Genomic DNA, 15,912 nt, shown 5'->3' with positions numbered 1-15,912 from the left:
CAGGCTGTTTTCCTGACATCTGGAACCAAGGACTTATTACCCCAATTCACAAGAGTGGAGACAAATTGGACCCCAATAATTTCAGAGGCATTTGTGTGAGCAGTAATCTGGGGAAGTTATTTAGCAGTATTTTAAACAATAGAATAGTAAACTTCCTTAATGAACACAGTGTCCTGAGCCCGAGTCAGATTGGCTTTCTTCCTAATCACAGAACTACTGACCACATTTACACCCTACACACCCTAATCAATAAACACGTAAAACAGACCAAAAATGGAAAAATATTTGCATGTTTTATCGATTTCAAAAAAGCATTTGATTCTATTTGGCACGATGGATTATATTATAAGCTTTTACAAAGTGGTGTAGGGGTAAAGTTTATGACATTGTAAAATCAATATATTCAAACAACAAATGTGCAATACGAATTGGCAACAAACATACAGATTTCTTCACCCAGAAAAGAGGAGTGCGGCAGGGCTGTAGCCTGAGTCCAACACTGTTCAACATCTACATTAATGAATTAGCGGTGCAGTTGGACCAGTCTACAGCCCCTGGACTCACTCTACAAGACAAAACCATCAAGCTTTTGCTGTACGCAGATGATCTGGTGCTGCTGTCATCTACACCACAGGGACTACAGCAGCACCTAGACCTGCTGGAGAACTACTGCCAGAACTGGGCCCTGGCTGTAAACCTCAAAAAGACCAACATTATGGTCTTTCAGAAAAAGCCCAGATGTCAGGAACACAGATACCGGTTCAGTCTAGGCAGCACTGATGCAGTACACCTACCTCGGCCTGATCATCACTGCATCGGGGAGTTTCAGTACGGCAGTGAATGCTCTCAAAGATAAAGCTCGAAGAGCTCTATACGCAATCAAGAAAAAATTCCAAAATATTGAAATACCGCTTCCAATTTGGTGTAAAATCTTTGATAGTGTGATTCAGCCCATAGCGCTGTATGGAAGTGAGGTTTGGGGTCCACTCAGTGATCAGAGCTACACTAGATGGGACAGACATCCAACAGAAGCCCTACACACAGAATTCTGCAAAATGATCCTAAAATTACAAAGGAGAACACCCAATAATGCATGTAGGGCAGAATTAGGCCGATTCCCATTGATTATAAATATACAAAAAAGATCCCTCAAATTCTGGATGCATCTTAAATCGAGTCCCACAGAATCGCTACATTTTAAAGCACTACAAACCCAAGAACTGAACCCCGAAAAGAGTCCACTCAGTCAGCTGGTTCTGAGACTTACTAACCTGACTAACTCTACTAACACTAACCAGTCTCAGACCAGCACTGCTTCTCACCCAAACATCAAAATAAATCAAATTATCAAACAATCTAAAAATATATATCTGGAACATTGGGATCAAGAGACTAAAACACAAAGTAAATTACAACTATATCGGACCATAAAATCAAATTATGAATTGGAAGATTATCTCCAGAGTGTCAGAGACACAAAGCAGAGACAGATCCTGACCAAGTACAGGCTCAGTGAGCACAGACTAGCCATCGAGACCGGCAGACACAGAAAGAGCTGGTTACCCAGAGAGCAAAGGGTGTGTGCTCACTGTGAGACAGGAGAGATCGAGACAGAGACACACTTCCTCCTTCATTGTCATAAATACATATCAATAAGAAACCTCTACTTCAACAAACTCACCAACTTAATAAAGAACTTTACAACCATTAGTGAAACAGAACAAATAAAGATAGTACTAGGAGAGGGACAGACAGCAGCACTGGCTGCGAGATACGTGTGGACGTGCCACAGCCTGAGAGACAGCAGGTGAATGTGTGTAATGTGTGTAATATGTGTATTACATCTGACCTCAAAGTGTTTCCCTACTGTCTACCACAGTGACCCTCAGCCTGTGTGTGTTTATGTGTTAAACACTGTGGTATGAAATGTTCACATAATAAGTTCTTATTTGTTACACTGTTTATTTAAGTTTATATTGTTATAAGGTTTTTATTCTATTATTTTGATCTTTTCATTGGTATTATATTTCTCCACATATATTTCAAGCTTTGGCAATATTGTATTTTTTACAGTCATGCCAATAAAGCAATATTGAATTGAATTGAATTGAATTGATAAAATTGGCTTGGCTTGATTCCTCTGTGGTCCCTGTAAAGTGATCTTCTGTCTTCACGCTCACCTGGAAAACACCAGACGCTCAGACTTTGGACTGAAGACAGAAAATGAGTCACGTTGAAAGATTTCTGAATAAAAAAAACTATTTACACTAAAGTACCAATTAAAGAAGAAACTCTTTAGCATTAAACTACTGATTGAAGAAAGTCTTAAACGACTTAAATGATTAAAGTCGGAACACTTTATTAAACTACTAACTGAAAAACAAACTCTTGAGATTAAATTGGTGATGAAATAATGAGAAGTGAAGGAGCTGTCTACTGATCAGACGCACGGCAGAAACTGAATGCTGGCCCATGATCCTCCGTCATCGAGCAGAGCGAAGGAACAGAGAGAGGCTGTCGTTAGAAAATGAGTAGGCAGCGAAAAATGAAGTTAGCTGGGGGGGAAAAAGAGAAAGAGATGAAAGAAGAAAGAAAAACACAGGATGCTGCGATCTGGAATGACAGAGCTCGAGAGACAAGTAAGGGCAGGTCTGGGACAATGAGCTTGGAAAGAATTAAAAAACAGCAGGCAGAGAGAGAGAGAGATAAGGAGTGTTTAGACAACTTTAACCTGTGTGTAGTAAGATGTAAGTAACGTGACATGCTTAGCTGGTCCCATCATTATGTGTAGAAGTAGGACTTGAATAAACAGAGTCAAGTCACAGCGTAAACGCAGTTAAACAGCCAATGAACAGTAAAGTTTTGCAAGAGAAAACTCAAACACACAATAACTCAAATTCAGAGAATAACAACAAAAACAGGAGCAAACACCAAAGCAAATATAGGAGAGCAAACAAGTCAAAAGCAAAAGCTCCTCCCGAACTCGCGTCACATCCGGGTCTTTATTCGCGCCCACTAACGTCTGATTGGTCCTCAAAGCATCGCGTAGAATCGATGACTGATGGAAGCATGGTCCAATCACAGGTCCTGTGAGGTGAGAGTGAAGCAAGAGAGAGAAAAAGGAGAAAACAGCCTTCCAAGAACAATACGGGACGCAACACTCTGAGACACAAAACAGTTCTGCTGTGACTTTGATTGGAATTATTTTCATCAGCGAAATAGAAACAGTCAATATTGTGTCTAAAATGTAAGTCACTTAATTTTAACTTCTTGTTTATTGAACTACTGTTGTATAAAAATTTGGTGTTGAAACATTTTGGTCGTGCAATGTTACTCAGGCTGTGCAAGCCTCATCTGGCACGACATAAAATCAGTCACCGTAAGTGTGACGTCACAACAGACCGGCTCAGAATCGGCAGACTGACCGCTGGTCACCGGTCCGGACCGATCATGCGGAAACCAGCTAATTCTGGTCCCTGGCCGGTCGATCGGTGCAGCTCTACTCTTAAGCATTATAAAATGTTTGTTAATGATTTATTAATGAAAGTTATTATAAAGTGTTTCCGATTACCTGGAGAGTCAGCTGTAATTAATACACATATATGATAAATTGGCAAGAAAGGAAAATAGTGTGATTGAAATGCATCAACGATGCAAAAGAATGTCAACACAGGTTAAGACTTGAAATCCCCTCCTTGCATACAACTGGTGTAGCCAGAAAAGAGACTCTGGGTGTGCATCAGAAAAACTGGGTCTGCCACATTTATTGCCAGATTAATGTGCAAAATCCCAGACTCTGCGTATCACTAAAGTTACAGAATGGACTGGCCAAAGTTCCATCAGCTGTCTGTCAAGAATGGAAATCCACAAGGATTGCAAATCCAGGTCACTCCTAAAGGGTGCACATCTATCCACTGTAGAGGTCACATGAGAGTTGGAGAGCCTGGCAGGTCATTTTCTGTTACGTGTCATGCACCCTCTACGTCCCAGTTGTGCACATCAGGGTTTTTTTCATGTTTCGCTCAAATTCCCCGTCTGAGTTATTAAACCTAGCAAAAGTTTCATTTAGGCCCTCAATCACGTGGACACAGTCAGTAGCAGAAATCACTTGCACTGAGAAAGATGAACCTCTCGGTCTGTATTTTTTGCAAAAGAGACTTGGCATCTACTGTGGTCTGGCCTGAGCCTTCTGCAAACTCATTCAGTGTTTCCAATGTGACGTGGGACTAGGGGTGTGCGATATATATCGTCTGTGATAATATCGTTATTGTTGTTTTAATGATGTGCGATTTGACATTATCGAGTATAGCAAAAACCACACAAAACACATTTACAGAGTGCACACATACATTACATGATGAAGGCTAATAGGTTAAACAGTGCGTGTGTGCATTTATAGTGCGTTCTTTCACTGCATGATTCAGTCAGTTAAAATGCATTTAGAATAATCACAAAATTCAAGATATGGTGGCAGAAAATGTATATATTTATATAATTTTATATAGTTAATATCACACGAAAACTGCTGTTTTTAAAAAAACTGTGATTTTGATTTCAATAAACAATAAGTTAATCAAGAGACTTACATTTTAGACACCATATCTTCTGTTTTTGCTCTATTTCGCCAACAAAAATAATTCCAAACACAGCCACAGCACTGTCTTGCGTCTCTGAGCAGCATGATGGTGTTTTATTCCTGAATGAATCAACCCTTTAAATGATTCGGTTCAATCAAATTCGGTTCGGTCTTTCACTCAACAGTTTCGATGTAATAATGTGTCTGTGTGATGAACTCAGACTCATTCAATGAAACAAGCAGAATTTCTACTTCATTGACTTATTCACTTCAGTTCACTGTAAGTGTAACACAACAGAGTTACAGAAATATAAATACAGAAAACTCCCACTGCAACAATAGCGCCCATGAATATAGCTTGTTCACTTTTAAATGCAGATCTGTGAAATATGAGATTGGAAAAGTAGCTTCCCTTACAAAAAAATGACTTCAGTTTTTTAAAAAGTAATACTGCCGTTTTTAAAAACTAATACTGCAGTTTTTGTTACATGTAGAACAATGCAGTTTTTAAAAACAAAACTGCATTATTGCCGTTTTACTGCAATACATCTGAAGTACTATTGAAATACAACTGCAGTAGAGCTGTAGTATTACTAACAAACAACTGCAATAGAACTGCAGTATTACTGCAATACAGCTGAAGTATTACTACAGTTATACTGCAATAAATCTGCAGTATGCTGCAATATATAATACAACTGAAGGACAATTCAGTACTACCAAAGTGAAATACTAATAAAATGCTGTACAGTAACACTGAAATACAATCAGAATATTCAGAATAACAAGTTTTATTTGCACACATCTGCAATATAATGACTTAACAACAGTGAATGTCAAAACAGCAATGCAACAATAAATGATTTTACTTTTCTTTAAACTTAAAATAACAGGCTGAGAGTTACACTAAATGTATTTAGTGTTTATTTACAAATCACACAATCATGCATATTTCTTCCCTCATTATTCAGACAGGTTTCATTTTTTGAAGAGACTATCCTCATTGTTCCGCTTGGTTCTTATGACTGCCTTCATCTCAGATGTGGAAACACTATTTTGGATGTAGTCTGGAAAAACAAACAAACAAAAACTATCAGAAATTCTCAAGTTTCAGTTACACTTTTCACTACAGCCATATTTAGTATGCTTAAAATAAATCTTGAATTGTGATGTCACCAAGTGTTTGTGTAAAGTATTCATTCTACTCCCAGTTCATTTCTTATGGCATATTGGTCAGCATTAACAATGTCTTGAACACTCCAGGTAACAGAAGTTAAAAGGTTGGTTCACCCAAAAATGAAAATTCTGTCATCAATTACTCACCCTCATATCGTTACAAACCCGCAAGTCTTTCGTTCATCTTCAGAACACAAATGAAGATCTTTATAATGAAATCTCAGAGCTTTCTGTTCCTCCATTGATAGTCCATGCAGCTACGCCTTACACAATAACATGCATTTCTGGAAAAAAGCATAGACACAATCATGTTTAAATACTGTACTGAGTCCTCCAAAATTATTTGCCCTCTTTATCATTTTGGTTTTTCGTTAAATAAAAAAAATAATAATAATATAAAAAAACATAATTTACAAATATACAAGTATATAATTTAAATATATTATTAGAATACAGTATATAGAATACATGAACGCCCAGCAAACTCTTGTGTTCAGTCTTGTGAGGTCAACAAAGTCATGACTTAAGAGAATCTTGGGGAAAGCCTTGTTAAATTCTGAAGATTTAACCACGTTCCCAGAAATCGCCCCACCAGACTGCTCGCTCAACTATGTACTTCCAGGTTATTCCTCTTTCAGCAAAGTAAATTTGGAGAACTCTTTCGACCTTCAACCAAGGTAGAGTTATGCATTTCGCTAGCTACTGGTGGTGGTTTTATTTACGACAACTTTTAATCACAATTAAGAATTCTAAGAGCTCATCAGTGCATATGTGGTTACGTTTATTCAGTTATATCACCATTAACTCATGCTTAGCGTCCATAGGATTTAATATTTCGGAATATTAGATTTAATGTTCATGACCAATTGCAGCCCTAGCCTTTTGCTAATCGTGGCTTCTGTTATAATTATAATCACCTACCACGATCTTGATCTATTTTGGGTTAATATGAAATGGTTGCGAATACAGGCTCTAATATATTTCATATATGATATCAATTACATTCATTGTCCTTGGTCATCGATACCTATCATGGCTCTGACCCAATATTAATTCTAAACACGAATTCTGCCTATCAAGGCTTCATGACAATTAGTCATTCATAGATTTATATAATCTAAACATGTACCGAGACCAAACGTAGTCCGGTCTATAATGCCAAGCATGGTATTAGATTTTGCCATCGTCTCTATCGTTAAATTGGCCTATCGTGGCTTTGTGAAAAGTAGCATTCATGGTATATTACATATTCATGGTATATTACATATTTTTCTTCATGGGCAGAAAACATGGGCCATTTTTATTGCCTCGCGTGGCTATGACCTTGATATCTATTCCCATCACGAATTCAGCCAATCGAGGCTGCACAGAAAAGCATCATCATAGCTTCCTATCATAGAATTTTATCAAGGCTAAAAGTGGCCCCGATCTTTAATGCCTAGTCTGGCTATGACCTTAATATTGTTATGAATTCATGAATTCAGCCTATCGAGGCTCCACGGAAACATCACTGAAACTTTATATCATGGATATATATATATAGAGAGAGAGAGAGAGAGAGGCTAAACGTAGCCCTGGTCAATAATGTCTAGCGCAGTTATCAATCTACCATCGTTCTAACATTAAATATTGGCCTATCGTGGCTTAGTGAAAAGTAGCATTCACGTATGTATTTGTATATATATATCAGTGGCGAGCGGTGACTTTTTTAACCGGGTATGCTGAGTGCTAAGATTAAGACCACACACCCCCTCTCCCCCCTCTCCTCTCCTCATAGTTTTTAAAATGCACTCAAAGAGGAAAACACCGTGGCAGGTGTCGATTTAAAAGTATGCACATTCCTACCTTATCTGTAAATTAAATTCATCTCCAATCCTTCGTCTATAGTTTCAGGTTTATCCATAGTTATTCAAATGCTAGAACGTGTATGATATGTAATATTCAGAGGGTGGGGAGATGGGGGATTCTGCATAGATTGAATTATTATTATTATTATTATTTATTTATTTATTTATTTATTCATTCATTTATTTTTTATTACCAGTGATTACGAGTTAAAACTCCAACCCGGGTGACACTACTCCAATAATAGACCATGAAAATACAAAAGAAATACAAATAAAATAAAATATTATTAATAATAATAATAAAAATATTGCCAAGTAACATTGCAAACAACAATAAAATCAGAGAAGGACTTTAACTGTAAGCGACACAAGTATACGGAAAACAAAGGTATTGTTTCTTATTTTTTCCTGATGTTTGTTATTATTTAAAATTTTAAATACATTTTTATAAACCTTTTTTTTTTATTTACTAAAAAAAATTTGTTTTTATTTATTTTATTTTTTAATAACGTCTTCAACATTGTCTATGACCAGTTATGTTTTTAGTGGACTTTCAAAATCTGCTTTGCTTGAGAAAGCATGGAAATATACAGTTATGATGTTTTTTTCTTATGATTTAGTCGAGTTAGTTTTGCATCAAACACACTGTAATTTTAGGCAGTTGAGATCTGGCAGCAACAGCGCATTTTTCTGCTTGAATTCCTTTAGGTGATTAGTCCGAAGTGAATCGACAAAGTTACTGAACTTTGGGACAACCCATATGAAGGTGGAATGTGGGGGTAGTCCACAGGCCTGGTACCAAGAGTCATTTAGTTCTCTTGGAATGTGTTTGAAGTCCGATGGAGAGACAAGATAGTCAATCTGTTTAGCATATTTTGACACTGGGGGGGACAACCCTTGGCAATTAGCACCCATATAACGGTAGAATGTGGGGCCAGGCTGTGAATTATATGCAGATGTCAAAAGGCTAAAAGGGTCTCTTAAGACATAAAGTCCCAACGACCATCAAGGATCATAAGCAGATGTTACACCCAACACTTTATTAAGTTGTAAGTCACATCTCAAACGACAAGTGATCAACTTATAATCATGTTTATATTAATTTCTCTCAGATGGCCTGGGTATGCGGCGCATTCGCAGCTTATATGGACGGAACACCACTGATATATATATATATATATATATATATTAGTGCTGTCAATCGATTAAAAAATGTAATCGCGTTAATCACAGTCATGGACTGTGATTAATCATGATTAATCGCAAATTTAAAATACTAGGATTTACCTGTAAATGTGTTGAAAAAGAAATGCATGACAAACTAGTTTAAGGAAACAGAACCTTTCACATTTCCGCCAGGTATGAGACATAATATTATTATTCTTTAATCATTATTCTTTTGTTTTTATTCAGCCATTATCAGCCTTTATTTTATCAGCGCTTCAATCCCAGTATACATTTACCCAACTATTATCAAAAGTATTACTAAATAAATACAACAAAACATTTTCTTGCGACCTTACGTGAGGTATTATGACAAAATGCATTATGAAGAAGAATTGGACCTGCTCTGCAGCTGCATTAGAGCTTACATTAGCATCATGCTACATAAGACAATTTATGAGATTAATAGCACACTTTTACTCAGAACTCACTTCAAACCACCATCGAGTGTTTGTAATAACTTCCTTTTGCGATCACATGTGAAATTTGGTTGATTACTGTTGTTAAAATGTATAGCCTTTTATATCGCTGCACAAATTAGCATTTCAGATGCACACATTCACCTCCAGAAAATCACATACAGACCATATCTATCGTAATTGTGTGTTTATTATCTTATATAATCTATAGTGGCTGTTGTCATGTTTATTTCTGCTGTCTAAAAGCCTTAACATGTGCTCTGCTGAAACTCACGTTGTTTGATGTTACAACCGCCTCTCCGTTCTTAAGTCGCCAGGGATACATTCCAAGTACAAATTAGTAAAAGGATCTATTTTAATTTTTATTTGACTATATACACCTTGGGCGGCCACGGTACATTATAAAAGTAGCCCAGTAAACCGCAGCCCACGGTTCTGTAATTTTTGTATTTTCAAAATAGCCCACTTGTGCCGTTACCCTGGCAACACTGGCGCTGTACCCTCATCACACAATGATAGAAAGCCTTCAGCGCTACGATGACGGAAAGAAGTTGGGGTCAAACTTTATCAAACAATTAATCTGTGTTTAAAAAATATTAACACGTTAATTTTTTTGATTAATCGCATGCGTTAACGCGTTAACGTTGACACCCCTTATATATATATATATATATATATATATATATATATTGGGCATTTTCGACCCTCGTTTTCATTGCCTATCGTGGCTTTCAGTTAACATCGTCATATCACGAATCAGCCTATCATGGCCAAAGTAATTATGTCTGTATAATGTGGTTTCAAGTTCTTCTTAAATATTAAGGAGTTTTTAGCTTCTCTCAGTTGTACGATAGTCTCCTATTTCTAATTTCCATGCATTATGGTCAACACAACACCTCAAGTTCTCATTTTACTTAAAGTTAATCGTTAAATGCTGGCATAGAGTACCCTCAACATTCGGTTAATGCTTTACTTTTAATTACAGGAATCTAATAATCGCTATCCCAAAGGTTGGGATATTCTTCATCTTCTTTTGGGGGTAGGTTCAGGCCATGCCTACATCTTCAAGCACGACCTGCCGGTTAACCCCAAGACCTGGACGAGAGATGGGGCCTATGCCAAGATACTTAAAGAGATCTATTGGCTGGTTTTGCTTTTATTACAGAATAAACTTCTCTCAAATGACTCTCCGCCTATTGAGTCTTTTTTGGTAGAAATGAAAGCGTAGCATAAGTTCTACCAGAAAGACTCAAATTTCACGTCATATGTCATTAATTTAGTTGAGCCAATCACCGCTCTGCTTGAATTATAAAAGTCTCATCTTACCATCCTTTCTGCCACTCGCAGGTGTTCATCGAAGTTCCCCTCCTTCCTCCCCTTCCACCACCAGGTTGGTCCCTATCTACTTGTCTACTATTTCAGGTCGATTTTTGAAGTGTGGATCCGTGCACACTCTAATGGCTAAAATTGCCGACAATCCATTGCGCTTTGGCGAAGGATTCAGTCCAGAATTACAAACACGTATAAAACGCGTTAGAAAAACTACAAACGTGGCGGATGTGCGCGATCGACCGTTAGGTAGAGAGGTTTGCAAAAAGGGGTTTGAGAGTTACTAATAATCAGCATTTAACCTGGTAAAAAAAAAAAAAAAAAAGTTTTATTGATATCTGTGTTATATTTCATCTGCAACAGCAATGTGAACTTTTATAAACATCCATTTGGTCGTTACTTTTAAATGCATCATTATGCAGAAAAAAATTAGCAGGATTTGCTAATTGGATAAAAGGAACTGAGTTTGACACCCCTGATTTAGAGGTTATTTTACAGTTTTGACTACAATTTAAAAGAAAAGAAAACAACCTTAAAAAATTATGTTATTTTCCATAAAATTAGGAATTTATTTTTTAAATTTTTTTGGCACACTTCTGATCACATTATTACTGTATGATTTGCCCTAAAGATCCTACGGAGTTAATTGAACACTGCTCAGAGAACATTTGGTCACGATCTAAAAAGTATTAAAGTAACACTGAAGCAGAGTTAAGGTCTTTGCACACTGAGTCTGAAATTTCACACTGAAATTTTGAGAGGAAAATTTCACACATTAAAAATTAAATACGTCCTCATGTTGTGTCAATCATGTTTACACACTGCCTCTGAAACTTTTGTCCGTACTAAAAAAATTTGGACCATTTCTGAGTGATATTCAGAGCCTCAGTGTGCAAGGACCTTTAAAGTTAATGAGATAATTAAGCGATTAATTAAGTGATGATCGAGCATTAGTGATGAACAACTGCTGTTAATAATTAAATTATTGTATTATTTTACACGATTCTTGGTGTATAAAAACTAATATTATTTGTTTCTTTAAATATAGTGAATAATATGTCCACAGAGAGACATTTAATGTCTCATATTTTATAAATGCTGCTATATTTTATTTACATGTTTATTTTCAAATAGATCCTTATTTATTTCTGGAAAGTGTCTAATGACAGAGGAGCTTTAAAAACCTTTTTCTTCCTGTCCAACAGCAGTGAGTTGGTGAAGGACGATGGCATCTGTTGAGCAGTATTGTGACACACTTGATGAGCCGAAAGAAAAAAAACTGAAACATGAGCAAGGTAATGAAGAACAGAATACCAGTAATGTTAAAGTTCCCAGGTGAAAAACAAGTGCAGTAAAATACACTTTATTTAAGTGCACTTAGTACACTTCCATTATGTACTTAAAGTGCTCTATTTTCGCACACTAATTTGTACTTACTATGCTAAAAATTATTAAGATAATCTTAAGAACAAGTGTACTCAACTGTGCTATTTTGGGACACCATGAATATGAACTTTTGAGCATGTGCTTTTAACATACTGTCAGTCCTGCCTTCCTGTGTCTTGTGTTTCCCCTCCTCTCGTGCCCATATTTGGTTTGTTCCTGTCCTTGTTTAGGTTTATTAGTTCATTAGCTCCAGGTGTGTGTCATTCATTATCTAGTTTACTCCTCTATTTATAAGCCCTGTGTTCCCTGTGTCTGGTGTCAGCTGTTATTCGTCATTCCTGTATTCCGTGTCTCCTGTGACTCCTGTGTTCTAGCGTTCGGATGAATAAAAGTCTGTTTTGGAAAAGTTCCTTGTCTCCTCGTTCCCTGGCTCCTACGGAACGTGACAGAACAGCTGACCCTAACCGTTACCTCTGTGCGGTGCTTCCCCGTTTATTTTCCCCGTTTCTTGTGAGTTTTTTTTGTTGTTCCTGTTTTTCCACCGTGGCAATGGAGGTCGCCGCAGAGTTCATCACCTTAGCCTGCAGAGATCTCCCCTTCGTCGAATTCACCTGGGAATTCTGCAGGCTCGCCGCAGCGACTGCGTGGGAGGATGCCACCATCAGCTCTCTGTTCTGGATCAGGGCAAATTACCATCGCCCCGTGGACCTCTCAGACACCACAGGACTAAACTGGAGAGAAGGGATCCTCCGGTGTCTGGAGAGAGTCCAGCCCCGATCCAGAACCAGCCCGCCGCCACTTGCGGCCCATGCAAATACGCTGCCACCTGCGGCCCACGCAAGGCCGCCGTCCGCGGGGAATTCTACGCTGCCGTTTGCAGCCAAAGCAAGCCCGCCAGCAGAGAGTATGGCAAGCCCACCAGTCGCGGCTCCCCCCAGGCCTGTGCCAGCCCCTCGAAAGTGCTATGCTGTGCCTGTGCCTCCCGAGCGCCCTCCTGTGCCTGCTCCTCATCAGCGTCCTCCAGTGCCCGCCTCTCCTGGGCCAGTCCCTCCAGTGCCCGCGCTTCCAGAGCACCTGACTGAAACTATATTTATATTAAATGTACTTAAGTAGCAAAGTTGGGAAAATGTACTTATAACTATTGAATTACCAATATATTTTAAATATAATCAATTTCATTTAAACTTAGGATAACTATATAAAAATGTACTAACATTGAACTATTTTTTAAATCATTCAAAGCACACTTTTAAGAAATACACCAATAAAAGTCCTCTGAATTTCAGTGCATTGAAATAAAGTATACTACTGCAAAAATACAATTTAAATCTCAGTGGTATTTAGTATACTTTTGCAATTGCACTGAAGTACTGCTGAAGTAGAAATATACTTTTAATTAGTGTATTTATAGTGTATAACTTCTAACATTTTATTTAGCACAAAAATAAGAGTGTACTACAAATGTACTTGTTGGTATTGAAGTATTTTTTTTAGTGCATTCAAGTATACTTCTTTTCACTTGGAAATTATCATTTAGGAAATGTAATGAATGTCTCTGTCTGTGTTCCAGTCCAGATGAGCAGTGGTGTTCATACTGGAGTCAGTGTTGATCTGAACGCTCAGACAGGAGCGACTGTAAATGCTTCTGTACTCACTGGAAACACCATCACATCAGTGACCTTCAACTACAACACTGCAGGACACGGTACTGTCACTGTAACTGTGCCGACTGAGACACACTGCTTATTAGCAGAAAAGTAAAATAATGTTGTGTAGCAAATTTGCTCTTCAGGAATTAACTGTAGCATTAATAGTACAATAAAATGATTAGTTCGTCCGCAGTACGGACCGTCTATTGACTCTAGGGAAAATTATTTCTCTGGCTACGACAAATAATTTCCTTACTGAAACATTGCTTCCCGAGCATGTAACAAGACCGGACGTTAAAGTGACCTCGTTCTGAGAGCAGCAGACACAGACAACCAAGTGTGAATATATATGGATGTTTATTAAACTACACTACAGGGGAACATGCAACATTGAACTAGACACAGACATACACACATTAAACATAGATGCCAACGCAAGGAAGGCCTGGAGAGGGAGAGAGAGGGAGAGGGAGAGAGAGAGAGAGAGAGAGAGAGGGAGGGGGGAGCAAGGGAGCGCTCGCGTGCAAGAGAGAGTGTAATGGCAAGATTTACACATCAGCTAACCATCAGATAATCACATCACCTTAATTAAAAGGGGTCGAAGCCTAGAAGCGCATCCAAATAGTTAATAAGCGGTTACTTGCATGGGTTTTGTGGGTGCTGAGTAAAGCATCCTGGCGCATGTATAATGCGTAGATTCCTGATGAATTCCTTTAGGAGTGAAAGCTTCGTCAAGCTTCAGCCATGGGTTGATTAGTCCGAAGTGAATCGACAAAGTTACTAAACTTAAAACTGCCAGAAGATCGGACTACCCCGGAAGGGGAGTCGTGAGGTTTCCAAGGTGATATGTGTGTCTCCAGGGCACCGAAAGTAAAGAGAAGAACTGCCTTTTCGGTGTGGGAGAAGTTTTATCTGGTTTCCCTGTAACACCCATTTTGATTAGTTTGACCAATAACAAGGCACATAGTTTCAGCGGGAAAGTGTTTTTTTGTCCCGCTTGACACCTCATTTGCATGTTTTATGACTAATCTGGAGACTGGCGTAATTTTTCCCACAGTACAGTAAAAATAGTATGATGCATTTCACGATCACATAGTGTACATCATTGTTTGAGGAATAAAGAGCAGATCATTTTGATATCAAGAAAGAGACATCTAAAAGGTATTAAACCAGAGATACATTCATACACCTGAATATGAGTGATTAGAGCTTACTAATACGAATAATGAATGGTAACTAGGCTAATATAATAAGGAAACATACAAACAACACATGCATATACCAGATACATTTGTAACTGATTAATTATGGTCTAAATAAAGAAAATGCCTCTATGTGTGTGTTATGTATCTTGTGATCGTGGGGGTAGTCCACAGGCCTGGTACCGAGGGTCATTTAGTTCTCTTGGAATGTGTTTGAAGTCCGATGGAGAGACAAGATAGTCGATCTGTTTAGCGTCTTTTTGACAGTGGGGGGGACAACCCTTGGCAATTAGCACCCATATAACGGTAGAATGTGGGGCCAGGCTGTGAATTATATGCAGATGTCAAAAGGCTAAAAGGGTCTCTTAAGACATAAAGTCCCAACGACCATCAAGGATCATAAGCAGATGTTACAGCTGAGTGTTTGTGAACTCTATTCCTATTAAAGTTCATGTAAGTATGATATTTTTCTGACTTGTTAGTGTCTTGAAACGGGAGTCTAAGATAAACTCACACACAAAGAAGATGAAGGAAAATAGTCCTTTAATAATAACGTGGCAGGTAGAAACATACATCACTTGAAAAATAACTCCTTATAAAAATACAAAGGAGGCTGTGTGACATTTCTTCACTCACACGTTCTCTGTGGTGACTTAACATAAGGGAAGTGAATGGTGACTCATGATACACTCAGGAGGAGAATAACAGGGAAGACTGTGATACACCTCTAAATATCTCAGTTCATTTATGATAATATTGTTCATAGGCAGATATTTTTTACAGTATTTTCTTTCATGTATCTGCATATTTTCACACTTCTTTTTAACTTTTCTACTCACTATTTTTCTCTTCTCACAGAGCCACAAAAACTCTCAGAGACAGCAGAGAAACACACAGAAAAACAAGGTCTTATCAGTCGTATTCAAAACTTTTTTTTCACAATTTTCACTGTATAAATCACAGTTAGAGTAAGAATATCAGTGGCAGTGACCTAAACACTGCCATGCAATGGTGTTGTTCATAATGTTGGGCAGATCAGGTTTGGGAGCAGTATTAATATTAGAACAGAAGTGAAATGTGAGGAGTGATGTACTTTATCACCAG

The 15,912-nt window shown here is 37.9% G+C and overlaps 1 protein-coding gene across 2 annotated transcripts in view; it reads left to right on the top strand.

Moving 5' to 3' along the window:
- The first annotated feature begins 376 nt into the window (after positions 1-376).
- LOC131537541 (NACHT, LRR and PYD domains-containing protein 12-like) overlaps positions 377-15,912 on the top strand; it is a 53,488-nt gene continuing 37,952 nt past the window's right edge. For both annotated transcript variants that reach the window (XM_058771061.1, XM_058771062.1), the window contains exons 1-5: positions 377-3,247; positions 10,228-10,632; positions 11,777-11,866; positions 13,528-13,662; positions 15,667-15,714. In XM_058771061.1, the coding sequence (XP_058627044.1) occupies positions 11,797-11,866; positions 13,528-13,662; positions 15,667-15,714 (253 nt within the window). In that variant the 5' untranslated portion in view covers positions 377-3,247; positions 10,228-10,632; positions 11,777-11,796. The remainder of the gene's footprint in view (positions 3,248-10,227; positions 10,633-11,776; positions 11,867-13,527; positions 13,663-15,666; positions 15,715-15,912) is intronic.

Source organism: Onychostoma macrolepis, chromosome 03 (genome assembly GCF_012432095.1).
Source record: "Onychostoma macrolepis isolate SWU-2019 chromosome 03, ASM1243209v1, whole genome shotgun sequence".
Taxonomy (NCBI): domain Eukaryota; kingdom Metazoa; phylum Chordata; class Actinopteri; order Cypriniformes; family Cyprinidae; genus Onychostoma; species Onychostoma macrolepis.
The sequence above is the reverse complement of the archived record's forward strand: the minus strand, read 5'-3'. Positions and strand labels throughout refer to the sequence as shown.